The following is a 26,714-nucleotide window of genomic DNA, read 5'->3' as shown; positions in this document are numbered from 1 at the left end:
CATTGATGATCAGTTTGTAGTAGCTTGTACTTTTCTCTCTGAGCACGTGTCTCAAATAGGACACCTTCCGGGTTTCAATATTCAATATTAGTTCCCTATTCATTCTTGCTCTTTGGAGAACTCTTGCATTGCTAACCATGTCCGTCCAGGGTATTGAAAATATGTTCAAATAAAGTCAAATACTCTCATTATTGCAACAACTGGGTAGAAAATATTGAAACTTCTGTACTTGATGATTAAATTATCAAAATATTAGATGTATAGATTTTATGTTTATCGCTGTTATTTTTTAATCAATTGATCATATAACACACAACTTGGTCAGCAAATAATAATGAACAGTGGCAAATAAATAAAGTACGGCATTAATGAAAAAATAGCAATTACTTTAAAAAATATATATGTAATAACTTTTTTTAAATATTTCTATTCACCCCATTCAACGATACCAGATAAAAAATTTAATCTGGCAATTAAAAAAAAAAACATTTGGCAACATTATTTTGCGATTTTTAAAATTGAATGTCAAAGTAAAGTTGTCAAAATTGCTTCGGTTTACCCGGTTTACCGTCTGTCAAAATCAAAATTGGAAGGTATTCGTGGATAAGCCGTTCCATTTTTGTGAAATTGAATTCAAATATTCAAAGCAAAATGCCCAAACCGGTTCCGTTGTTCGGTTGTTCAAAATTCAACAAAAGGATTACTTCGAGAAAAATGTCGGGACGTTCGGAAAATTCAATCGTAACAAATTTAGCGAAACAGAAAATTGAAGTTTTAAAAAATCCTATTCAGTCGGAATCGGACAAAAAAGAATATAAGTGCGTAAACAATAAATAAGATCGATTGGTGAATTATTGGTTTTTTATTAATGTTAATTTTTGTTGTTATTTTCAGAGTTATTACATTGCAAAATGGTCTCCGAGCTCTTTTGATAAGCGATTTGAATTCTAAGAAGGGGAAATTCTTCGACGTCGAGACGCTAGTTTCGCAGAAATCCGACGATGAAAGTGATGATGAAGAATCTGGAAGTGATAGTGAAGGCAGTTATAGTGAATCTGAGAGTGATTCCGAGGGAAGCGAAGAAAGTGACGACGATGGAGAGGGAGGCGGAGAGCTGTCGGATGAAGGAGGAAGGAAAAATAACGATTCAGGAGATGAAAAAATGGTAAACTTTTTGAATTACTTCTGTAATATACATAACCATAAGATACATATGGTTTATACATAACCTCAATCCGTTAACTTCTTAGTATATATTTTTACTTTTGACAACAGCAATTTTTTTCCGGTAAAATTTTAATTTGAACAAACTGATATCGCTGTCAGTGCCTTGTATATTAAACTTTATAAAATAAATCTTATAAAATAAACTTTCCGTATTAATTTTCTCATTGTTTTTCATACATTTTCAACTATGAATTGTTTCATTTAGAGAACGAGAAAGAATTTATAAAATGTATTGATTCGAAGATATCTTACATTATCAAAACTATTTTATTATTAGGATTTACAAAAGAAGCGATTTCTAATTTTAGACTTTCTTACTTTAAAAACAAAATTGATTTGTATTTTTCATAATATTACGCATTTATGTATTTTGATTATAAGTTTCGTAGCAAAAACAAATGCTATTGTAAAACTCATTAAAAAAAAAAAAAAGATTCAGTGTTACCAATATTAGAATGATTAAAAAGTATTAATTGTAGCATAATCAAGGCAGTACTGAAAAGTACCTACTTATACGAAGAAAAAAAAACTTAAATTTCGGTGCTCTTTCAAAGTTATTTTGAAATGTGATTTATTTCCAGGCGGCGTGTGCCCTTTGCATTGGAGTCGGGAGTTTCAGTGATCCAAAGGAGATTCAAGGCCTCGCTCATTTCGTAGAACACATGGTATTCATGGGGAGTAAGAAGTTTCCCAAGGAAAATGACTTTGATTCCTTTATCAAGGTTTGTCCCCAGGGTGTTTATTTTGTGTTCCTGTCTCAGGCAGCTGTAAACAGCGCCTCAACTGTTCTAATATTCAGATAGTTCTCCCCCTTACTTGATATTAATTTATTCCTGTTTATTACATTTATTTACATATGTATAATATTGACACAAAAAAAAATCATTGATAAATTTGACGCTTTTCTCTTAATCTTTCGAACAGTAAGATAGTTATGAAATGAATGAGTTTTTTGTACAAATTTTTAATACAAAAACCATGTTTTCAAATTGAATATGAACATTTTAAACATATGCCACACATATAATCTATACATCGTTTTGTCGCACATTCTTCTGAGAGATCGCATTTCGACTGCATTCAGTCTACTTTCATCCTTCTTTTGCCAACTCCATGTTTCACTTCCATACATTAGAGTTGGAACCAGGACTCCGTTGTGCACTGCCAGTTTAGCTTCCGCTGATAGGTTTTTATTTGCTATAACTGATTTCAGTGCACCATTCACTTTGTTCCCAGCATTCACTCTCCTTTCTATGTCTTTATCAATCTTTCCATCCCTAGAAAATATACTACCCAAATACACTAAATCATCTACCTGTTCCAAAATCTCTCCGTTTACCAATATTTCACATTCAGATCTGCATTCTTCTCTTTCAAAAACCATAATTTTGGATTTGCTAACATTCATCAATAAATCACTTTCCTTGCACACATTATACACTTTTGTCACCAAAAAATGACATGACCATATGCGACAAAATGATGTATGATAGATGTGCGAATAGTGAAATAAGGAAGGAATGCAAAGCTGAGATAAGCATTATCGATAAAATTAAGAAAGGTGTGTTGAGATGGTTTGGACATTTAGAACGAATGAGTGAGGAAAGAACGGTAAAACAAATTTATGAGGCGAATGTTATTGCGAAAAGAAGCAGAGGAAGACCGAGAAAACATGGCATGATCAGGTATGCCAAATACTTGAAAGTGGTCAGGTTAGGAGTCGTAACAATCGGCGGGTATGTTTGAGGAGATGCATGAACGTGGAAGAGGCGAAGAATGTTTGCAAGGACAGAGTGGTGTGGCGCTCTATTCTCTCTGCCTACCCCTGCGGAGAAGCGGCGTGATGGTTAGTTAGTTAGTTAGTTACAGAATAATCCAGTGTCATGATTGAAAAATTAAAAACCTTTGTTTTTAATATGTCTGTCGGTGCAGACAACAAAGTTTTTTTAAAGGGAGTATGTAAGTCAGGTCATTTACATTTACAGTTTTTTTTATAATCGATAAATAAATGCAATAGTCAATTTGAAATCTTCACTGCGGTCCAAATATGGGGCTATGCGCTATCTGACTCGTATTTATGGCCTCTTGGTTTACCCTTTCCAAGTTACCATAAACCTGTCCAGGAGTGAGTTTTTTTTATAAATATTTTTTACTTTTTATAATTTTATATCATAGTCGTTGCTATAAGCAATATATTTTCTTGAATTAAAAAAACATTTACACCAGTAAACATGATTTATTGAAACATAGATAATTTTGACATAAATCATGTTTTAAACATGTTTTGATATAAATCATGTTTTGTATTGGTCGTACATATACGACCATACCCTGGATAGGTTAATAAATACTATTTTCTTGCAGTTAATAAATACTTTATTAACTAAAGAAAACGTTTGTCGGCTTATTTCATATTTTAAAAGAAATGATTTTGAAAAATTTGTCAACTTATTTGATATTTTAAAAGTGACAGCTTCAAAACCAGCCAGTATGGCGAAAAACTGCCCACTTCGTGGAGTTGTTTTAGGCAAAGTTGGGAACAAACATCTACCGCATTCTCATTGAGGTCTATTTATATTTTACGATTTTAGAAAAAAGGAGGATCGGACAATGCCTCGACTGACTGTGAAATAACCACCTTCTACTTTGAGATACAAGAGAACCATCTGGAGGAAGCCATGGACAAGTTCAGCCAGTTCTTTGTGTGCCCACTCATGAAGCAGGAGGCCATGCAGAGGGAACGAGAGGCCATCGAATCGGGTATTTGTTTTCATTTATTTGATTTTTAGCAGTTTGTCCGTGGGGTACTGACCCATCGTTCAGAAAATATCACAATGCCTTCTTTAGTCTGTCTGAAATTTCGCTACTCTCAAAAATGCTCTTACTACACTTTTGTGGAATTAGTACTGGAATTAACTTGGTGGTTTAAGTACCGTAGAATGGGGCTAATCGAACTTTGATGTATTACTTGAGCCCAGTACAAAAAATATTTAGATCTGTATTTGGTCTACAATAATGAACGTATCGACATGATTCATTGTTTCCCTGACAGGTGACACTTATTGTCACGATACGTTCATTATTGTAGACCAAATACAGATTTTTTTTTTGTACTGTGCTCAAGTAACACATCAAAGTTCAAGTAGCCCCGTTCTACGGTAAATCACTCGGCACTCTAACTGAATTTCTGTGATGCTTGGCATCCTTCTATAAACACATTGTTTGCGGGCAGTTTTTCATCAACCCCAACTGTAACTATACTCGGACAGACTGCTGCCCGACCCTCAGTATACTTATCACAAGTAACCGCAAACCCAATTTCCTTCTGTACAAATTTTTTTTACGTCTCTGGCGCTCTGCCAAAAGAAAGCAAATATTAATTTATTTTGCAAAACATATTACATACATAAGTCATATATATATATATATAATATTCCCAATGAGTAATTTCTATTTCTCATTTTGGGACATGGGATTAAGGTTAACAAGACTGGAACACAAATAATAAAGTTACAAAAAAGATTTTTTTTAAATAACCAAATCTAATACATGGCAAAATATAAAAACAATAAACAGGTATAATAAATAGGCATAAGAATCATATTTAATATAAACAAATGAGAAAATATAAAAAATGAGAAAATATAAAAAAACATAAGGTAAAAACAAAATAAGAAAATATGACTAAACACTACATATATATCTTTCTGTAAAGTTTATTTTTATTTTTATAACATTTAAAAGCATTTCCCGCTCTCTACCAACAGTATGTTAAAGACGCTTTTAAGTGTTTCTGGCAAACAATGGGTTAATAAACTTACTAAGAAAAAAAACATTTTGAATGCTCGGCTGTCCAAACTCAAAACACAGTAAGGGACGTTTTTTTGCATTTTTGGGCTAAGTAGATTCTACTTAGTCCAAAAATGCAAAAAAAACCTACAACAAAAAAAATGTCCCTTACTGTGTTTTAAGTTTGGACAGCCGTGCTTTGTTATTATATTTTGAATTGTCAACGTGCACACTTTTTGTTTGTGCGGTTGTGATGCGATACAGTTGTCGGGTTAGCTAATTTAGTGAGGTACCATTCCAGAGTTTGCGCTGGCAACACCCTCGGACTCGAACCGGCGGGACCAGCTGCTGGCGGGGCTGCTGCCCGTGGGGCACCCCGGGCGCACCTTCATGTGGGGCAACCTGCGCAGCCTCTCGGCCCCCCTGGGGCCCGCCGACCCGGTGCTGCACAAGGCGGCGCACGACTTCCGCAAGCAGCACTACAGCGCGCACAGGATGACTGTCACCTTACAGGTGCGATTCAAATCATCATAGAAGAATACGGAAGTCTGGGTATTTACAGGGCTTACCACCTCTCTGACTTAAGTGTACACTTTATACACAAGTAACATCTCCATTCCACCCTCATGGGTGGATAAGGATCAATCATTTGACGATCTTCTTCTTCTCCGTCTTATTCCTCATTACTGAGGGTTGTAACCCTTGTGGAAGCAATGACTCTTCTCTCTTCTCCAGTTATCTCCAACCACCGAGGTGCCTGCTGCTGTCTTAACTTGATCGGTCAATCGTGTGGGGGATCTTTGACAACCACATGACTCAAATTTCGGATGCTATATTTATGCTTCGATTGACAGCAAATAATAAAATTGATAATGATGTTAAGCGCTTTTCTGGTACATGTGTAGTACAATCCTGGTAACCAAAGGTTTAATTGCGTCGCTGTTATGTGGAAGATTGCTAGTAAAAGATTGCTAGTTTCTTGACTTCGGTTTATTCTATATCTAAGTTACTAGGTAACCTTAAGTGAGTGAGTAACTTAGAGTTGCCTAGGAGAGACTAATCTAGAATAATGCTTTCCAGACCAGGTGGGTATTGACACAATTGTGGCCATGCTGTTGTTACTGCTGTGTCGCCAACATACCCACGTTCCTTGCAGTTGCCAATTGTTTGTTTTAGGCCCGTTTACCTCTTGAGACTCTTGAGAAGTATGTGCTGACCACCTTTGGTCAGATTCCCAACAACAACCAACCGGAGACTGACTTCTCGGCGCACAGCTTCAAGCCGGAAGATGTTTCCCCGGAATTCAACGCCCTCTATTATATGAAGCCCATAAATCAAGTATCAGAGGTAAAAAGTTCAGTGCATAAATCATTCCCCTTAGGGTGAAGACTGACCGGAGCATTTCGTCATAACGTAACATGTTACGATGCGAGCATTCAGGCAGTCAGTACAGCGAACCGAGCGCTCCATCCATAGTTCCGGATGCTCGCTGATGCTCACCGTGAGCGATGTTACGACGTTATGTTACGACGAAATGCTCCGGTCAGTCTCCACCTTTATGTCGATATCTTCTAACCACAGAAAAACCACCTGCTGTCCGGTGACACTACGTTGGTGTCCCGCAAATACTGGTAAGACCATATTAGTGTCAAGCGTAAAACTATTTGATCTGATTAATGTATACAAAATTTTAAATAATATTTTAGACTGTCCCTTATTATTGCAAATGATAAATATTTACGCCCCAACCAAAAACACGAGAAACCGTCATATATTTTATTGTAATAACAGCTGGACAGTGTCTGGATTCAATACTCCTGTACACCGAACGCAAAACCTCGGCAATGATTTCGCGGACCATATTGATATCTGGAATATGTCACTTCCAAACTATAGAGCAATAATAATTACAATATTTCAGGCTAATTAATAATTTCTTATTTTTTATATATTCATCCTTGTTTAGATAAGTACTTTTCGAACCAATAATATATCTATATTTGGTCTACAATAATGAATGTATGGACATGATTCATTGTTTCCCTGACAGGTGACACTTATTGTCACGATACTTCGACCAATACCAGAATCTAAATATTTTTTTTGTACTGGGCTCATGTAACACATCAAAGTTCAAGTAGCCCCGTTCTACGGTAATTAAAAAGAGAAAACATATTATTTTATCATAAAGTAATGTAATATTTTATACAAATTGGCTACAGCTGTTAAGAAAGGAATAAATAAAATAAAAAACTATGTGATGACAAAGACATTATCCAGTATCCTTGAAATTTTGCAAAAATGGTGTGACAGGATTGAGAACTCATGAGAAATGACGTAAATTTAATAAAACTAGACGATTTATGATTTCCCGAAAACCTGGAAAAACCGTCAGCCACAGGCCAAATGATCTGAACCAGCCCTGTTGGCGCCAAACAAAATAATCCTGATTAAATTCAGAACAGTGTTGATTCGGCTCTGCTCTACTTGAATATTTTATTTGTGTATTTTCTTTTCTTCGACAAAATAGCAAGTCGGATAATTTTTATTTCACAACATTTTGAGTGTGTCCAAATACTTGTTCACAAAATCTGGATTATCTCCAATTACAGGAGTAATTTTCATATTATTTTTTGACATCTCATCAAAGATGAAGAAGAATATGGAAGTCTGGGCATTTACGGGGCTTACGACCGTCATAGGCTGGTTTAAGTGATCACTTTACACACGTGTAACATTCACCAATTCTACCCATTATTGACAACCACACTACTCAAATTCTTGGAAGTTCTATATATATGAAGCAATTTAGAAACCTTGTTCTTGAATCACTAGAACTTCACTAGAGACATCTATTGGTGAGATGTTAAGAAGCTTTTTACTAAGCAGAAACCCTTATATTAGTACGTGAAGTCCGAATCCTGGATTACAATCACACACTTGAGAAACGCCAGACATCCATATTCTTCTTCATCTTTGATGAGATGTCAAAAAATATTTTTGTTTATTTCATTTGGCAGATAATGAATTCAGTGGAGCACTGAAAATGTGTGTTTGATTATTGTTTGTTGAGTCATCTGATGCTCACGTTCCAGATTCACCTGACGTGGTGCATGAGGTCCTTCCTGAAGGAGTACCGGGGCAAGCCGCACCAGTACATCTCCTGGATCCTGGGCCACGAGGGAGCCGGCAGTCTGCTCTCCTACCTTAGGAAGAAGTCAGTCCCATCACTATGATAATAATAATAATTATTTCTTTAATGTTTTCCGCAGATACTTTGTGACACATTTTATAATATCTTTATAAAATTAATTAACTTTGTTTCACCACTTTTTTTACTGATACAATTTAACCTACCGATTTCGACAATACCTTGTCATCATCAGGGTTTATTTTAAATCAAAAACATTAAAATACTCTCACCAAAAACTTCCACACACTTTATAAAAATCCTAAATGTAACGACAATACCTTGTCATCATTAGGGTTTATTTTAAATCAAAAACATTAAAATACTCTCACCAAAAACTTCCACACACTTTATAAAAATCCTAAATGTAACGACAATACCTTGTCATCATTAGGGTTTATTTTAAATCAAAAACATTAAAATACTCTCACCAAAAACTTCCACACACTTTATAAAAATCCTAAATGTAACGACAATACCTTGTCATCATTAGGGTTTATTTTAAATCAAAAACATTAATCAAAAATCCTAAATGTAACATTTAGGATTTTTATGGAGTGTGTGGAAGTTTTTGGTGAGAGTATTTTAATGGTTTTGATTTAAAATAAACCCTGATGATGACAAGGTATTGTCGAAACCGGTAGGTTAAATTGTATTAATAAAAAAAAGAAATGAAAACAAAGTTAATTCATTTTATAAAGATATAATAATCCATCCTGCTGTGACTCTAATGCAAACTTTAATTAGAATAAGTTAACCGCTGTTGACACATTAAAAAAATATTTTAGAATATCCACCTCCGTAGTGTAATGGTCAGCACGCTCGCGTACCGTTCTGGAGGTCCCGGGTTCGATTCCCAGGGGGGGTCAAATAAATATAAGTGATTTTTTCACTCTAATATTTATTCAATATTATCCTGGACTGGTACCTGAAGCTGAGGGCTGATCACCTTTCCTTCGTGTGTTAACGATCAAGATAACACTGCGTTTATATAATGCAGCGCCCTATGCACCATTGAGGTGCGGATAAGAGTTTGAATTAATGAATATTTAAGACTCGAAAGTTTAAAAAAAATTATTTCAAGCATATGAAATTTGGAAAAAATAGGTCTAGCTATACTCAAACCAGGTAGGTTGGGATCACAAACTCAGCATTGCTAAGAATTTTTTTTTAAATATGTACTTTTAATTTTCCATTCCTTTCTTGTCTCTTAATCCTTGATGATGCGTTACAGAGTTTGGGCGCTGGGAATTTATACTGGAAATTCGGAATCGGGAATCGATCACACATCTTTACTCTGTTTCTTCACCGTCAGCATCATTCTAACTGCCGAGGGCCTCAAGTTTAAAGAGGATGTAAGTTTTTTTTTTTAATTCTTACGTTATAAATTGCTGGAGTGAATTTCATTTATTTCATCACACACATATTTATTATTTTAAATCTAAGTTTTATTACGAAGTACTCAAATGTTCCTTTTGACTAAACGCAGCATATATTCAATTTTGGTTTGCGTGTTTCTTAGTTTTTGAGATTTTGTGGTTCTACCATTGGTACCTTAAAGGCCGGGGAATGGCCTCAGTGGTATATTCTGTGCTGGACAGAACATTCCTATAAAATGCTGAGAAAAGCCTTCAGGCCCTTAGTGACCTTAGACCCCAAGCCCTTCTTTCCATGTCCCCGTCGTAGGTCCTGGTAATGCAGTTAGAGCCTTTGGCGAAAACTAGCTAACAACGGGAAGGTGACGAAAGGCGATTATCTGGCGGCTAATAACGAGACCCCCCCAGCTAAGGGAAGGAATACACCGCTACAGAAAAACCAGGATCAGCCATCCTTCGGGGCACCCGCCCAGGCCTCGAGAGCGCAGGGTTATTCACCCAGTCTCTTTTAAAAAACTAGATTACAATACTAACATCAAGTCAGCCTCGTACACAAACACCTGACGCACGACTCTATTGTGTCTGTTCATTTTTTCCAATCAGAAGGGAAAAAAAAGACCTTAAATGACTTTATTTTTAGGTTATAGATTCGGTGTTCTCCTATTTGAACTTGCTGCGGGAACAATGCCCCTGTGAATGGATTTTCAATGAAATTCAGGTATGTATTTTATTTTTTTTTATATCAATTATTACTTTAAAATATATTTTTATCTCTCAAAAATTACTGAAATATGTATGCTCAATGATGGACAGAATGGTGAACATTACACAAGTGTGTGAAGTCATCACTTGAACCAGCCAAATGCCAGGCTGTAAGCCCTAGGATGCTCAGACTTCCATCTTCTTTCGTTTAAAAATGATAGATGCTTTGTCTCAAGCTGATACACCTGTAATATGCACTGTAATATGTATTTTTGATTAAAGTTGAGTTTTATTAGAATAAATTTATTTTGAACCGCATTAAACCGAGTGATTTCTTAAGCTGGCAGCCGACAGAAAAGCCTGGAGACAGTTTGTGGACTCCATATGCTCCACCTAGGGAGCGGATATGGTTTATTATTATTTGTGTGTATAATTTTAATTATACTTACAAATAATATAATAAAACCCTTATCCGCACCCAAATGGTGCATAGGGCACTGCGTCATATAAACGCAGTGTTATCTTGATCGTTTATACATGAAGGAAAGGTGATCAGCCCTCCGCTTCAGGTACCAGTCCATGGTAATTTTGAATAAATATTACAGTGAAAAAATCACTTATATTTATTTTACCCCCCTTGGGAATCAAACCCGGAACCTCCAGAACGGTAGCCGAGCGTGCTGACCATTACACTACGGAGGCGGACAAGTAAAAGGTGGACAAATAAACTATACAATAATTTATTTGTCCGTCTTTATAGTGCAATGGTCAGCACGCTCGAGTACCGTTCGATTCCCAGGGAAGTGGGTCAAATAAGTGATTTTTTCACTCTAATATTTATTAAATATTACCCTGGTTTGGTACCTCAAGCGGAGGGGTGATCACCTTTCCTTCATATGTTGACCAGCTCGGTGCTACGAGCGTATTAATGCGCTCTCCAATTCCATGCTCGGCAGGCCGACCATACAAAATGAGCTCTCTCGTTTGAGCTTGTAGCGAGCCAATATCAAATCCAATAGCAATATATTTTTTCATTAGAATATATCGTAGTCGTACAGGAGAAAGTGACCAACTACCAAAACGTAAAATGTTCAGGAGGGCCATTTAAGTCTCTTTTGCTTGGCAAGAAAATGAACACCAATGTAGTTAGTCATTTTTAACTAGTCAATATATTATACTTCCAAGTTTAAAATCCTTTGAGATTTTTTCAGGGCAATATTAAGCTAGTAAGATATCAAATAGTCAATGATCACGTTTTTGTAAAAAAATGCACTTGGTCACTTTCTCCTGTATTACTACGATATAGAAACATCTATTACAAAGATCAAGAAATACTAAAATATTACAATTTACCGATATTATCAAAGTTACAGTCATCTTACCAAAAGCTTTCACATTTTTGTTGAAAAAAATCACAGCCTGCTGGGTACGGCCATATTAATACCTTCCGGCATCGAAAGGGTTAACCATCAAGATAACACTGCGTTTATATGATGCAGTGCCCTATGCACCATAGGCTTTGAAGATAATTTAATATTTAATTGGTGGTATTCGCAGAGCGTGGAGGAAATCAACTTCAAGTTTGAAGAGGAATCCCAGCCGTGTGACAATGTGGAGAACCTTGTGGAAAACATGCATTTCTATCCCCCGGAACATTATATCACGGGAGCGGAGCTCTTCTACGAATACAAGCCGGATGTAAGTACACCATACTTGCTGCATTCTTCTTCATAAGCCCTCCGACCTCCACTGCTGGATATAGGCCTCTTCCCCTTCTTTCCATTTACTCCAGCCGGTTGGTGCTTGCAGCTGGTTTCCCCCACAGCGACTATGTCGTCGGACCATCTCTTTTGGGGCCTTCCAACACCTCTTTTATTCTCCCAAGGTCTCCATCGTAAAATTCTTGAGGTCCATCTTGTGGGGTCCTGTCTTGCAATATGTCGTGCCTTAAGTTTGCATTGCCTTTTTTTTAAATCTTGTCACATTTTGAAATTGCATATATTTTTTAGGATATCAAATATGTACTGGGGTGTATGGTGCCAGAGAAAGTCAACGTTATGATTGTATCTCAAGAGCATCCGGACCCAATAGAGTATGACCAAGTAGAAGAATGGTTTAACACGGAATACAAGAGAATCGGTGAGTATATATAATACATGCTTACTTCATGATCTGTTTTACATCCAACCATGTATTGGTATAGGATTTACTGTATTATTTTGAGAAATAAAAATACTTTGTTTTTTGATCCACTCACATTTTTACTAACCACCAACTAGTTTCGGCAACAAGTTGTTTGCCGAAACTAGTTGGTTGTTAATAAAAATGTGAGTGGATCAAAAAACAGAGTATTTTTATTTCTCAAAATAATATATCAATTTTTTGACATCTCATCAAAGATGAAGAAGAATATGGAAGTCTGGGCATTTACGGGGCTGACGACCGTCATAGGCTGGTTTAAGTGATCACTTTACACACGTGTAACATTCACCAATTCTACCCATTATTGACAACCACACTACTCAAATTCTTGGAAGTTCTATATATATGAACCAATTTAGAATCCTTGTTCTTGAATCACTAGAACTTCACTAGAGACATCTATTGGTGAGATGTAAAGAAGCTTTTTTTAAGCAGAAACTCTTATATTAGTATGTGAGATCCGAATCCTGGATTATAATCACACACTTGAGAAACGCCAGAAAATACCATTTTCATTTTTATTATTAAGCTTATAATTTGACCAGATAATTTATTTCCAGCCTATGACAGTCGTCAGCCCCGTAAATGCCCAGACTTCCATATTCTTCTTCATCTTTGATGAGATGTCAAAAAATTATATGAAAATAACTCCTGTAATTGGAGATAATCCAGATTTTGTGAACAAGTATTTGGACACACTCAAAATGTTGTAAATAATATGTCAATATGATCCACAAAGTTAATGCTTTCAATATTCGAAAAAGGATTTACTGTCTTTAAGAAATTTCAAATATTTTTTCATGATGTACAATTTCCCTTGAATATGTCAACCGACATCCAAAACGTAGCAATATAATACTCAAGTGGTAAAAACAAGTGTTTTATTAATAATTTAATATTTTTTGTTCTCTAGAAATTTCCGCAAAACACATGGATCGCTGGAACACGATCAAACCTTTTGATGAGTTTCATTTACCCGAACCCAATATCTATATCCCGGACAACTTCGATCTCATACCTCTCCCGGCCGAACTCTCCAAGCTGATCGACGAAGTGAATGCCGAGATGAAGAATGCCGCCCCCGCAGCTGACAAATTGCCCGACAAGAAGCCCGCCAAGGGCAGGGATGCCAAGATCGAGGTCCCGGAGTCGGAAGAGTTGAAGGCGAAGAAGTTGGCCATCAAGGCCATCCTGGATGCTCCCCCGACGCTGCTGATCAACGATGGACTCATAGAGCTGTGGTACAAGCCGGACTACAAGTTTCGGCATCCAAACGCCTGCATACATATCAATTTTGTCACTCCGATCATCTCAAAAAGTGCTAAAGAGTAAGTTTTCCTTTGAATCTTCTTCTTCTTCTTTCCATTTTCGCTCCCTAGGTGGAGCATATGGCCAAGTAGCTCTGTCACGCGCCATCTCCTTGGCTTGCTCCCAGGTCAGTCAGACTTTGAATCATTTATGCAAATAATCCTTTTTTGGTCAATAAATCACAGAATATACATACATACATATATTATCACAGAATATACATATACAAATGACTTGTAGGCCAGTTACTAGGTAATTTAAACAGATGAAGAAGAATATGGATATCTTGGCATCTACAGGGCTTATGACCGTTTTGGGCTAGGTTAAGTAACATACGTGTTACATTCACCAATTCTACCCATGATTAACAACCACACTACTAAAATTATTGAAACTCCTAGATGTATTGATCAAACTCGTAACAAGACTACAAACTCAAACAATGTCAAATTAATTCATTAATTTTCATTATTCTTAAAAATACTTATACAGTCCTTACTTAAATTTTATTTTCTTCTTCTTCTTTATCTTGTTGTAGGCCTTGTGGCCTGTTTTTAAGAGGGATTAGCCTCCTGCGATGTTGATTCCTAGCTATCGACCCATCTCTTTGGTGATCTGTCCGGGAGTCGTCTACCATGGGGTTTGCCGTACAGTGCGATGTGGGGGAGTCTGGATGGTTCCATTCTTCTCATATGCGCATACCATTGTCTCCTTCGTTGCCTTCCCCACCTAATGACATCTTCCATCTCGCATATTTCCCTGATCCTGGCATTTCTTATTCTACCTCGAAGACTCTTGCCTGGTATGCTTCTTAGAGTCTTCATTTCTGACACTCTAAGCGCGTTTTTTGTGGCAACAGTGTCCGTTCTACTTTCGATTCCATACGCCATGATGGGTCGGACGCAAGTTTTGTTAATCTTGATTTTGCTGCCGATCTTCATCTCAGGGTTTTTCCATATATTTTATTTTATAACTTAAAATCAATAAACAGTGATTTGTGATCAAGTAAGTACGTTTTTCATTCAAAAGCAATCTTCTAAATTCAAAATGAGTCTATGAGAGCTAGGTATTGATTGATACATCACACATAGAATACTTTGCACCCCAAACGCTTGTATCTCCTTGTATGCCCGTGTCTCCTGACTGTCCAACATCCATGGTTGTAGCGCCTGCCTGATGGACATGTGGTGCCACGTGCTGAAGCAGATCCTCACGGAGAAGCTGTACGCGGCGGACATGGCGGGCCTCTCTCACTCCCTCTTCACTACGGAGAGGGGACTGGTGCTCAAGCTGAGGGGGTACAACCAGAAGCTGCCCGTGAGTCGGAACACCGTCTGTCCCATAGGTGTCTCAACTTGAGCATCTATCGTTTTTTAATGAAAGAAAATTATTTTTCAATAAATCAAGTCAGGCCGGAAGACAAAATAATCAGTGGGTATGTATGAAGATATATATCTCGCTCACTCCTTTCAAGAACATCATAAATCAAAAAACCTGATTTTTCAGGAGAACGTTTTAAAGTTTAAAAATATAACACAATTTATTAAAAATAAATATCAAGCGACTTATTGAACTTTTTACTGTGCAACAGATCTTTTAAGGTAAAACCTGAATGTTTTTTCTCAATTTGAAAAATATTTAGTATATTTAAAAAAATAATTAAACAATACCTTTTCTTCAAAATGCAAAAACAATACTTTCTACCCTGTAGCGGGTAAATATTAAGTTAAAAATATGCCTCTTTTGCTGGGATATAGTACATTTTCAGGGCATTCCGAAAACATGCACAACTGAAAATTGACAATTTTTTATTTATGACGTTCTTGACAGGAGTGAGCGATCTGTCCACCTCCGTAGTGTAATGGTACGGCTACCGTTCTGGAGGTCCCGGGTTCGATTCCCAGGGGGGTCAAATAAAGTTAAGTGATTTTTCACTCTAATATTTATTCAATATTACCCTGGACTAGTACCTGAAGCGGAGGGCTGATCACCTTTCATCATGTGTTTACGATCAAGATCACTGCATTTATATGATGCAGTGCCCTATGCACCATCGGGGTGCGGACTTAGCTTCACATACGGTGTTTAAAAATTATGCGGAATGCATCGAAAAACGTGTCACAATAGATTATAAGAAACAGTGGTATTTGCCAAGTGAAATTTAAAAAAAAAAAAATCTTTCGAATCTCGTGCATATTTAGATTGATTTACAAAATTGATTGTTAAAATGTACACGTGTTTTCATTTCAGATATTGGTAGATGTCATTTCCAAGACGATGAAAGACTATGAAGAGAGTCTCACAGAAGAGCTGTTTAACGCCATCAAAGACATTCAGAGCAAGAACTACCATAACTCCACATACAAGCCGTCCAAACTAGTCAAGTGAGTTCTGGTTTTATTTTCAAGACATAGTATCCAAACGAATTAGTTGATAGACTTCTCACGCTTCGATCGGCTACAACTGCTATGAGCAAAGTGATCTTACCAACTCACAACCAGTGCACGAAATTTATCAGTAATTTAAATTTAAATTTACTACTACTACTACTACTACTACCATCACGCCGTTTCCCCACAGGGGTAGGCAGAAATGATGGAACGCCACACTCTTCTGTCCTGACATATACTCCTCGCCTCCTTCACATTCATACATCTAATCATACACGCCCTCCGATTACTCAGAATTTTGACACCGCCAGATTTTAAGTTCTGATTGATCTGAGCGTGCCAAGTCTTTTTCGGTCGTCCTCGTTCTGTTTTCCCTCACATTCGCCACATATATTTTCTTAGTTATTCTCTCGTTACTTATTCGCTCCACATGTCCATACCACCGTAAAGAACTCTTCCTAATCTGTTCAATTATTTCTTGTTCAGCCGAAATGGTGAGAGTGAGATGATCTTTAGAAGAAAAAACTAATAACGCATTTGTTTGCTAAATCATTTCCACTCTCTCCTTTTCCCCAATTTCAATCGCAGTGAAGCGCCTTTGAGGTAGTATTTTTTGAAAATGGCGCTTTATAAAGTATCCAAATTTATAAGTAAAACACTTCTTTTTTACCACTTATTAGTAAGTATATCGAGTATTATATCGACGGCCCCTACGTAAAGTATTCTATCTGCAAATCTGTTACTTTATGGGAGAGAACTTAGAAGATTTTTTTCAACATATTCTGTTTTATTAATTAATGGTTTATCTGAAATTCTAAACTAGTATTATTTATTCAAAACACGATAAAATAATGTATCAAATCCTTTTAAAACTTTATGCTTTGTCAAAATTAAGTAGTTAGCATTTTAGGAGTTCAGTTCATTTAGAAAATTCGATGTAGATAGCGTCTTATACGCCTGAAAACTAGGCGTAATTTATTTTATATATTTTTTTCTTTGTTTATATTTGTAGATAACGGTCAGTTACATACAAAATCGACCAAAATGTAGTTAGAGCACTTTACTTAGGGCACGTCTATATCGTTACAACTAGTTTCAGAAGCTACAGATGCTTTCATCTACGGCTTTATATTCACACCTGTATATGGAAGCATCTGTGACTTCCGAAACTAGTCGTAACAATATAATACTAAAGTGTTAAAAAAAGGGGTTTTATTTATAATTGAACACATTGTTGGCAGGCAGTTTTTTCACCATGCATTCATTCATTTCAGGGTCGTATACTAATCACAAGTAACCACATACCCGATTCCGATCTGTACAATGTTTTTTGGTGTCTCGCGCTGTAACAAAAGTAAGCAAATGGCACGCTTATAAGCATCCCCCGCTCTCTGCCAACAGTATATAAAGACGCTTTTAAGCGTTTCCCGCAAACGATGCGTTAAGCTAATTTTATGTTATGCTTTGTTTCATTCTTAAACATGGTCAGTTTTTTAAGACATTGCTATAGAAAATTTGGTAAGATTAGTGGAAAACGAAGTTAATTTTACCAATATGATTCCTATCAATATCGATATAGTTAATGATATAGTAAGACCCTGTTTGCACTACTTCCCTTAGTGTTGTTTCAGTGATACATAGCAGTGCTGGTACTTCCCAAAATTGACATGATTTTATTGCTTTCATATCACGGCGCTTTTGACATGGTAAAATACATATCAACATGTGTTTCCCGCAAACAATGTATTAACATTCGACTTGTAGTCTCGGCTGATGGGTTGAATTTTGGAAATCCTGACAGATTATTATTGTGAACCTTCCAGAGATGTCCGCTTCTCGCTGATCCTGCAACAGCACCACACCACCCTGCAGAAGCTGCACGCGCTGGCCGGGGTGACCTTCGAGGACATGCGCGGCGTGGGGGCGCGCTTCCTGCAGCGCCTGCACGTGCAGCTGCTGGTGCAGGGCAACCTGCTGCGCGAGGACGCGCTGGGCGTTGCGTGCACGCTCCGCGAAAACCTCGCCTGGGACCCGCTGCCCGAGGAGGACCGACCCGCGGTACGTCACTCACTCACGACACTCATCTCATAATAGGGTGGCATCAAAGCAAAGCGCTACAAATGAAAATTCCTCCCTTCAAACCCTTATCTGCACCCCAATATAATCCCGTAATATAATGTTCCGGGGGATAGAAATGCATGTTTTCCACAAGTTTCTCCACATTGTCACACGGCTGGGATTCCTCTTCAAACTTGAAGTTGATTTCGTCCACGCTCTGCGAATACCACCAATTAAATATTCAATTATATTCAAACCCAATGGTGCATAGGGCACCGCATCATATAAACGCAGTGTTATCTTGATGGTTAAAACACGAAGATAAGGTCATCAGCCCTCCGCTTCAGGCACCAGTCCAGGGTAATATTGAATAAATATAAGAGTGAAAAAATCAGTTATATTTATTTGCTCCCCCCCCTGGGAATTGAACCCGGGACCTCCAGAACAGTAGCCAAGCATGCTGACCATTACGGTACGAAGGCGGACAAATTTTTATTCAAATTCAGTGATTGCTTTTCAGTGATTGACATTTCTTTATTATAAATTTATGTTAAATAGTATACTTAGTTTTTAACAATCAAACCATGTGAACAAGAACGTCAATAATCTACCTACAAGCACGTAAGTCGGTTATTGTAATTTAAACGCCTTTCTGAGAACACATATCGCTCACTCCTTTCAAGAACGTCATAAATCAAAAAACTTGATTTTTCACGAGAACGTTTTTAAAGTTTAAAAATAAAATACAATGTATTCAAAATAAATATGAAGCCACTTATTGAACTTTTTACTGTGTAACAGATATTTTAAAATAAAACCTGAAGGTTTTTTCTCCATTTGAAAAATATTTAGTATGTTTAAAAAAATAATTAAACAATACCTTTTCTTCAAAATGCAAAAACAATACATTCTGCCCTGTAGCGGGTAAATATTAAGTTTAAAATATCCCTCTTTTACTGGGATATGGTACATTTTCTGGGCATTCCGATAACATACTCAACTGAAAATTGACGATTTTTGATTTATGACGTTCTTGAAAGGAGTGAGCGATATGGAAATGAACCACCATGTGCACATTAATTAACCCCTACAACATAAAACAAAATCTAACACATACCTCTTTTAGTCAAAAGGTACAATAATGTTGTACAACCTGCAAATATGAGTTTGAATTTTATTAAAATTAAACACTTGAATATACCACTTTAATGATTTTTATTTATACATCAAAGTTTTAATTTGTACCAGAAGATGAAAAAATCTGTCGTTTTCGAAACTAGTTACATATATATAAAAATAAAACTCATTAAAGTAGTATATTCTGGTGTTTAATTTTAATAAAAAAATCATGTCATTCCACAAAGTTAATGCCGAATCAATAAATAATACGAATTTGAATGTTGCCAAAGTTATGAGCCAGACTGTTTTCACATTGCGTGTCTCTCTCTCCCTCAGGTCCGGGTGTTTGAGATTCCGGAGGGAAGCCAGTATTGCCGCATGAGGGGAATCAACAAGAACAACGGGAACAGCAACATCACCAACTACTACCAGAGTGGACTGTACACGCTCAAGGAATCCTGCATCATAGAGTTCATCATTGTAAGTTATAAACAACCATTCCTTTTGACGTCTCAATATATGTAGATGAAGAAGAATATGAAAGTCTGGGTATTTACAGGTCTTAAGTTTTGAGTGATCACTTTATATATGTGTGACATCTGCTATTTTACCCATGATTGACAACCACATTACTCAAATATCGGAAACTGTAGTCCCTCAAGTGGATAAATGAAACCCTTATCCGCACCCCAATGGTGCATAGGGCACTGCGTCATATAAACGCAGTGTTATCTTGATCGTTTACACATGAAGGAAAGGTGATCAGCCCTCCGCTTCAGGTACCAGTCCAGGGTAATATTGAATGAATATTAGAGTGAAAAATCACTTATATTCATTTGACCCCCCTTGGGAATCGAACCCGGGACCTCCAGAACGGTAGCCGAGCGTGCTGACCATTACACTACGGAAGCGGACAATAAATTAATAAAATAAATATATATTTTCATAAAATGAAATATGGATAAGTATGCAGAAATAAAATAAAATTTATAAAATAAAATTCATAAAGTGTAAATTTATTAAGTGCTACTTTATAAAATATATAAAGTGACGGGAGTGTTGCCACTTCACATTCGATGATAACAGTGTAAAAAATTAAAATAATTACTTTTATTTATTTATTATACTCAAAATTATAAAGGGATAAAAAAAAAGTTATTACTTATTTAACTTACTTTTGTAATTGTTGTTATTTTCAATGAATAAATAATTTTATACGAAAATAAATACATATCGCTCACTCCTTTCAAAAACGTCATAAATCAAAAATTGACAATTTTCAGTTGTGCATGTTTTCAGAATGCTCAGAAAATGTACTATATCCCAGCAAAAGAGGCATATTTTTAACTTAATTTTTACCCGCTACAGGGCAGAAAGTGTTGTTTTTGCATTTTGAAGAAAGGGTAGTGTTTAATTTTTTTTTAAATCTACTAAATATTTTTCAAATGGAGAAAAAACCTTCAGGTTTTACCTAAAAAGATCTGTTGCACAGTCAAAACTTCAATAAGTGGCTTGGTATTTATTTTTAATACATTCTATTATATTTTTAAACTTTAATAACGTTTTCCTGAAAAATTGAGTTTTTTGATTTATGACATTCTTGAAAGGAGTGAGCGATATGTCATCATCATATTTTATTGGTGGGTAATTCATTTAGTAATATATTTCAGTAGGTTGCCAATAACTGGTGCATATATAGTATCAGCCAACGGTGGCCAAAAAGGCACAATTGGAATGCCTTGTATTGGCCACTGGTGGCTGACATAGCAGTCAATGTATCAACTCTGTATATGTGTATCAATTTTAGATGCTGCTCGAAGAACCCCTTTTTGACACTCTCCGCACCAAGGAACAGCTCGGCTACAATGTGTTCTGCATCCTGAGATACACCTTCTCGGTGCTGGGGTACTCCATCACCGTCAACACGCAAGTCGATAAATACAGGTCACTCTCACTTGAATTCATTCATTCACCCTCATTCCCCGAGGCATAATCTTTTACAAAAAGTGGAGGTTTAAAAATTACAGGACATTATTAGTACGCCTCGGAAGGCCGCTGACAACCATTCACCAACTATATTTAGCGGAACTTCGAGATGCCGGACTGACCTGGGAGGAAATCAAGGAGATGGCGCGTGACAAGAGTGACTTGGAGACGTCTCATGTTGGCCATATACTCCACCTAGGGAGCGAACATGGAAAGAAGAAGAAGTAGTACTGTAATTAAGGTCGGAAGAGAGAGAAGAATGCCACGTCACTCTGTTTTTGCAAACATTCTTCGCTTTGTCCACATTCGTGCCGACTAGTTTCTAGTAAAGAATTTTCCTTTCAGAAATATATGATCAATGTAACGGAATCCGCCTCCGTAGTGAAATGGTCAGCACGCTCGGCTACCGCTTGGAGGTCCCGGGTTCGAATCCCAGGGGGGTTCAAATAAATATAAGTGATTTTTTCACTCTAATATTTATTCAATATTACCCTGGACTGGTACCTGAAGTGGAGGGCTGATCACCTTTCCTTCGTGTTAATGATCAAGATAACGCTGTGTTTATATAATGCAGTGCCCTATGCACCATTGGAGTGCGGATAAGGGTTTGATGATGATGATGAATGGAATCAATAGTAGAAGGGATGCCATCAAAAGTGGTACTGAATGAATCTAAGGTCATTTGCAGTGCTCAACGTTTTATGGTTTGTTGAGGTTATATTTTGATATACGGAGTTTGTTTAGCGCGGAGCACGTGGACCAGCGTATCGAGGCGTTCCTGGAGAAGTTTGGCACGGAGATGCAGCAGCTGGCGGCGGCCTCGCTGGAGCAGGTGCGGCGCGCGCTGGTGAAGCTCAAGCGCTGCGTGGACGTGGAGCTCAAGGAGGAGGTGTACCGCCACTGGGGCGAGATCGTCAGCCGCGAGTACAACTTCACCCGGCTGCAGCAGGAGGTGAGCCGTGCCCATATTTCTGTGGCCTATATTTTCTTCTTCTTTTTCTACATCTCGTTGTAGGCCTTGTGGCCTGTTTTTAAGAGTGATTAGCCTCCTGCGATGTCGATTCCCAGCTGTCAATCCATCTCTTTGGTGGTCTGCCCGGGAGTTGGCCGTGCAATGCGATGTGGGGGAATCTGGATGGTTCCTTTGACTATATTTTACAAAGGAATATAACTAACTATTTTATTTTGTGCCACTAGCTTTCGCTGAATGGTTATTAATTTCTATAACTGCACTATTCACTTTGTTCCCAGCATACACTCTCCTTTCTATATCATTATTATTCTTTCTATCCCTACTCTCAAATATTCTAAGTCATCTACCTGTTCCAAAATTTCCCCATTTACTACTACATATATTGTAGTCATACAGGAGAAAGTGACCAAGTGTATTTTTTACAAAAACGTGTCATTGACTATTTGATATCTTACTAGCTTAATATTGCCCTGAAAAAATCCCAAAGGATTTTAAACTTGTAAGTATAATATATTGACTTGTTAAAAATGACTAACCGCATTGATGTTTATTTTCTTGCCAAGCAAAAGTGATTTGAATTTACATTAATTAATTTCCTGTTTTGTCAGTTGGTCACTTCCTCCTGTACGACTACGATATCATACCCAGATCTACAGTAATTTCTTTCTTTAGTTTCGGGTTGTGGTCCCGTGATTAGTGTCGCGGACTCTTGAGTCAGAGTTTCTCGGTTCGATCCCACTCTACCACAATTTGATACCTATTTCTAATAATGAGCCGCTTAGGCTCACAGGTATAGTATGAAATTGAAATATTTTTTTAAAAATTGAAATATTATTTACAAAAATATAAGTGAAAAACAGTTCATAAGAAAGCCTTTTATCATATAATGAAATAACAAGTTTTTTCCACATTTATTTGATTTATTTATTGATTTGGCGTTTAATTTGTAGAACTACATTTTAATTTATGTATTAATTTTAAATCAATCAAACACAGATTTTTTGAGTCTACTAAGTTGTATTTTATCAACAAAAACACATAAAAAATTAATATTGTCACAATTGTTTTGCCTTGTTGGGGAATTATCAAACGAAGGTCACAATATTAATTTTTTATGTGTTTTTGTTAAAATGCAATTAAGTAGACTCAAAAAATCTGTGTTTGATTTAAATTAATACATAAATTTATTTTATTTGATCAGCGGCTGGGTTCTAACATTGCTGACCTGATGTCGGTAACAACAAAACCAGGTCACTGGTCAAATAAAATAAATGTGGAGAAAACTATGTAGTTGTTGTTTTATTATTTAAAATGCAGTTCCACCAAAGAATGCCAGTACAAAACTTAAAAGCCATTTTTTATGTTTTTAGATTGACTGCATAAAAGACATCACCCTGGAAGATGTGCAGCAGTGGTTCTCGGAACACTCGCTTCACGGGAATAAGAAAAACTTTAAGAAATTATCTATTCAGGTAATACATACTTTATGTGCCAGGCTGTTCCCGGTAGGCCGTAACATTTTATGAAGAGTAAAAGCACAATAAAATTATCATTTTTGTAAATATATTTAAAATTTTGTGAATGTACATATGTATGTATTTTGTATCTTAACACATTTTTTATGGGTATTTTTTTTACGCCTGCGGACCGCTGGCGATGGGATTTGATAATTATAAATAGTTAAGACCTTAACAAAGAGATCGATACATAATATTCATATAAAAGCATTAAATATTTTTTACCTTCCTTTCTTACTTTGAAACAAGGCCGGCGCAAAAGGTAGAAATACCTTTCTCATCCATATTGTGTTAAATAATGTGTTGTTTTAATAATAAGTGTTTGACATAGGCTAGAACTAAGTATATTTACATGCTAATTTTGTATAACATGACAGTTTATACCAACGAGACATGTTCTTTAAAGATTTTAAATTGTAATTTCTTCCCATCGCAGGTGATTGGGAATGCAGACAAGGCTTCTCCAGGTACTGACGCTGAGAATGTTCCAGAGGCGGAGGTATACGACTCAAAGTACTTGGTCAACTTCCTCCAAGGGAACACCGGCGGCGAAGGGACTGTCATTCCGAATGAGTTTATCACCAATATCGACGACTTCAAGAAATCCCTAAAACTCTTCCCTCAACTGGAACACCAACTGCCAAAACTTGATTCAGATAAATAATTATGTAGCAAGAAATATATATGCAATCCTGCGGACATACGTGTATAACTGTAATTTTTATTATTTTGGAATTAATACCAGAAAATGCCTGTCACCTTTATTAAGCTACCTTTACACATACATGCTGTATTAACGTAAAGAATTTTTTTATTCCTCCGTAATATAATTACGTATTTAATTATTATTTTTTAAGCTTTGACATTGCTTTTTTTTCTCAATTATTTGCATAAAGGTAGCTACAGTTATGGAACAGCCCTACAAATTAATATACATAAAACACCTTGTGTGCATTTTCAGTATTGGAAGACTGTTTATCTAACAAATATTTTTTTTACTAAATCGGAAAGCTTGCCATGTTATATATCCTTTTTGTGGATAATAAATTCTGTAGCTAAATATTTTGGATTAATATGCAATTTTCCGATGCCAGTTGAGAGTACATTTTTGCAGTTATACTTTTGTCTATCCATCGAGGATATAAATAATAATTATGATTTAGTACTTGACTGCCAGATAAGACAAAATTGTGGGTTTAGAGTTACAATTTTATATTGACATATATAATAATAAATTTAAATTGTAAGTAAAGATGTATGCTTTGTTTTCAGGGTAAATTAATTATTTAATGATTGGATCCAATTGGACTAGCTGATACTTTTGCTCATATTTCATGAAATTTGTCAGATACAATGTGAATTTTTTTTGCCGAATACATCTGTATACAAAGTGAAAGGATTAAGAAGGCATAATCGTAAATTTAATTGGAGAAAGCTAATAGCACCACCGTCAGACAAAATTACAAATCTATCAAAATTAGTAGTTTATTATTAGATTAAAACCAATATTTTTAGCTTTTCCACTTTTTTATTTGACCAGCGACCGGGTTTCGTCGTTACCGACATCATCAGACTGGTGAGATCAAATCTGTCAAATCTATCAAATCATGGTTATCAACTCCTGCCTTCTTTTATATATAACATACAAATTAGTAAAGCCTCTCACCAGTCTGATTTCGTCGTTACCGACATCATCAGACTGGTGAGATCAAATCCGTCAAATCTATCAAATCATGGTTATCAACTCCTGCCTTCTTTTATATATAACATACAAATTTGTAAAGCCTCTCACCAGTCTGATGATGTCGGTAACGACGAAACCCGGTCGCTGGTCAAATAAAAAAGTGGAAAAGCTAAAAATATTGGTTTTAATCTAATAATAAATTAAAAATGCAATTCCATCACGAAGTGTCAGTGGATAATATAAATCTATTATCAAAATTAGCTTAAGTGATCACTAACATGTACCATTCTATCTTATTATTAAACATCCATATTGCCTCAATTTTTGGGAGCTGTACATATATTATATGTATACAGTATCTTAACAACTTTCATTTCTCGATACTGCCATCTGTTGAGATCCGAACTTTTATATTCCTTTTTTTATAAAAAATATGCTTCATCTCTGTTGAGACATCTAACATATCTCGGTATATTACCCTCCAAAGGCTAAAAATCCAGTATTTGATTGCAATGAAATAAATAAATTAAAACTGTACAAAATCATAATTTCCTAAATACGTAATTTTAATATTTTTAATTTTTAATCATTGCGTTGAAAATTCAAAATAAATATGAATAACATGCAAAATTTGTCAATGGAAAAAAACATTTTTTTTTTACTAAGTTCTGTCAGGGCTTTGTATGTACTATTTATGTGTATGCTATTACATACCAAATATATGAAATTGCATATATGTATGTATGATGTGTGTAAATGTTTATATTAAATATACATTTTTATTACATGCTGATATTGTTTAACATGCAAAATTTGTCAGTGGAAAAAAAAGTTTTTTTTTTGTTTTTACTAAGTTCTGTCAGGGCTTTGTACTATTTATTTGTATGCTATAACATACCAAATGTATGAAATTGCATATATGTATGTATGATGTGTGTAAATGTTTATATGTATTAAATATACATTTTTATTACATGTTGATTTGGTTTTATTTCTTCATTTACTAAAGCTGAGTTCCTGGTAAAATCATTAATACTAGTTAGATAAGGACAGTCTTGCTCTAGTAAATTTGCTTGAAATAAATATATCATAGATCTGGATGATGCTGGGAACAAAGTGAATGGTGCACTAAAATCAGTTTTAGCAAATAAAAATCTATCAGCGGAAGCTAAACTGGCAGTACACAATGGAGT

At 36.0% G+C, this 26,714-nt stretch overlaps 1 protein-coding gene across 1 annotated transcript; it reads left to right on the top strand.

Annotated features, from left to right (window-relative positions):
• The first annotated feature begins 491 nt into the window (after positions 1 to 491).
• LOC148304658 (nardilysin-like) lies at positions 492 to 26,498 on the top strand. Its single transcript, XM_088267994.1, has 21 exons — positions 492 to 818; positions 895 to 1,165; positions 1,809 to 1,949; positions 3,819 to 3,987; positions 5,318 to 5,529; positions 6,193 to 6,363; positions 8,112 to 8,233; positions 9,441 to 9,561; positions 10,223 to 10,300; positions 11,842 to 11,982; positions 12,294 to 12,423; positions 13,400 to 13,814; positions 14,961 to 15,111; positions 16,045 to 16,178; positions 18,008 to 18,242; positions 19,698 to 19,841; positions 21,169 to 21,305; positions 22,092 to 22,299; positions 23,691 to 23,792; positions 24,274 to 25,317; positions 25,783 to 26,498. The coding sequence occupies exons 1-20, from the start codon at positions 652 to 654 to the stop codon at positions 24,499 to 24,501; spliced, it is 3,477 nt and encodes a 1,158-aa protein (XP_088124120.1). The 5' UTR covers positions 492 to 651; the 3' UTR covers positions 24,502 to 25,317; positions 25,783 to 26,498.
• Positions 26,499 to 26,714: the final 216 nt, after the last annotated feature.

Source organism: Brachycentrus maculatus, unplaced genomic scaffold, assembly GCF_059751285.1.
Source record: "Brachycentrus maculatus isolate JH-2025_06_01 unplaced genomic scaffold, ASM5975128v1 h1tg000310l, whole genome shotgun sequence".
Lineage (NCBI taxonomy): Eukaryota > Metazoa > Arthropoda > Insecta > Trichoptera > Brachycentridae > Brachycentrus > Brachycentrus maculatus.
This window is presented reverse-complemented; position numbering and strand designations above follow the sequence as displayed.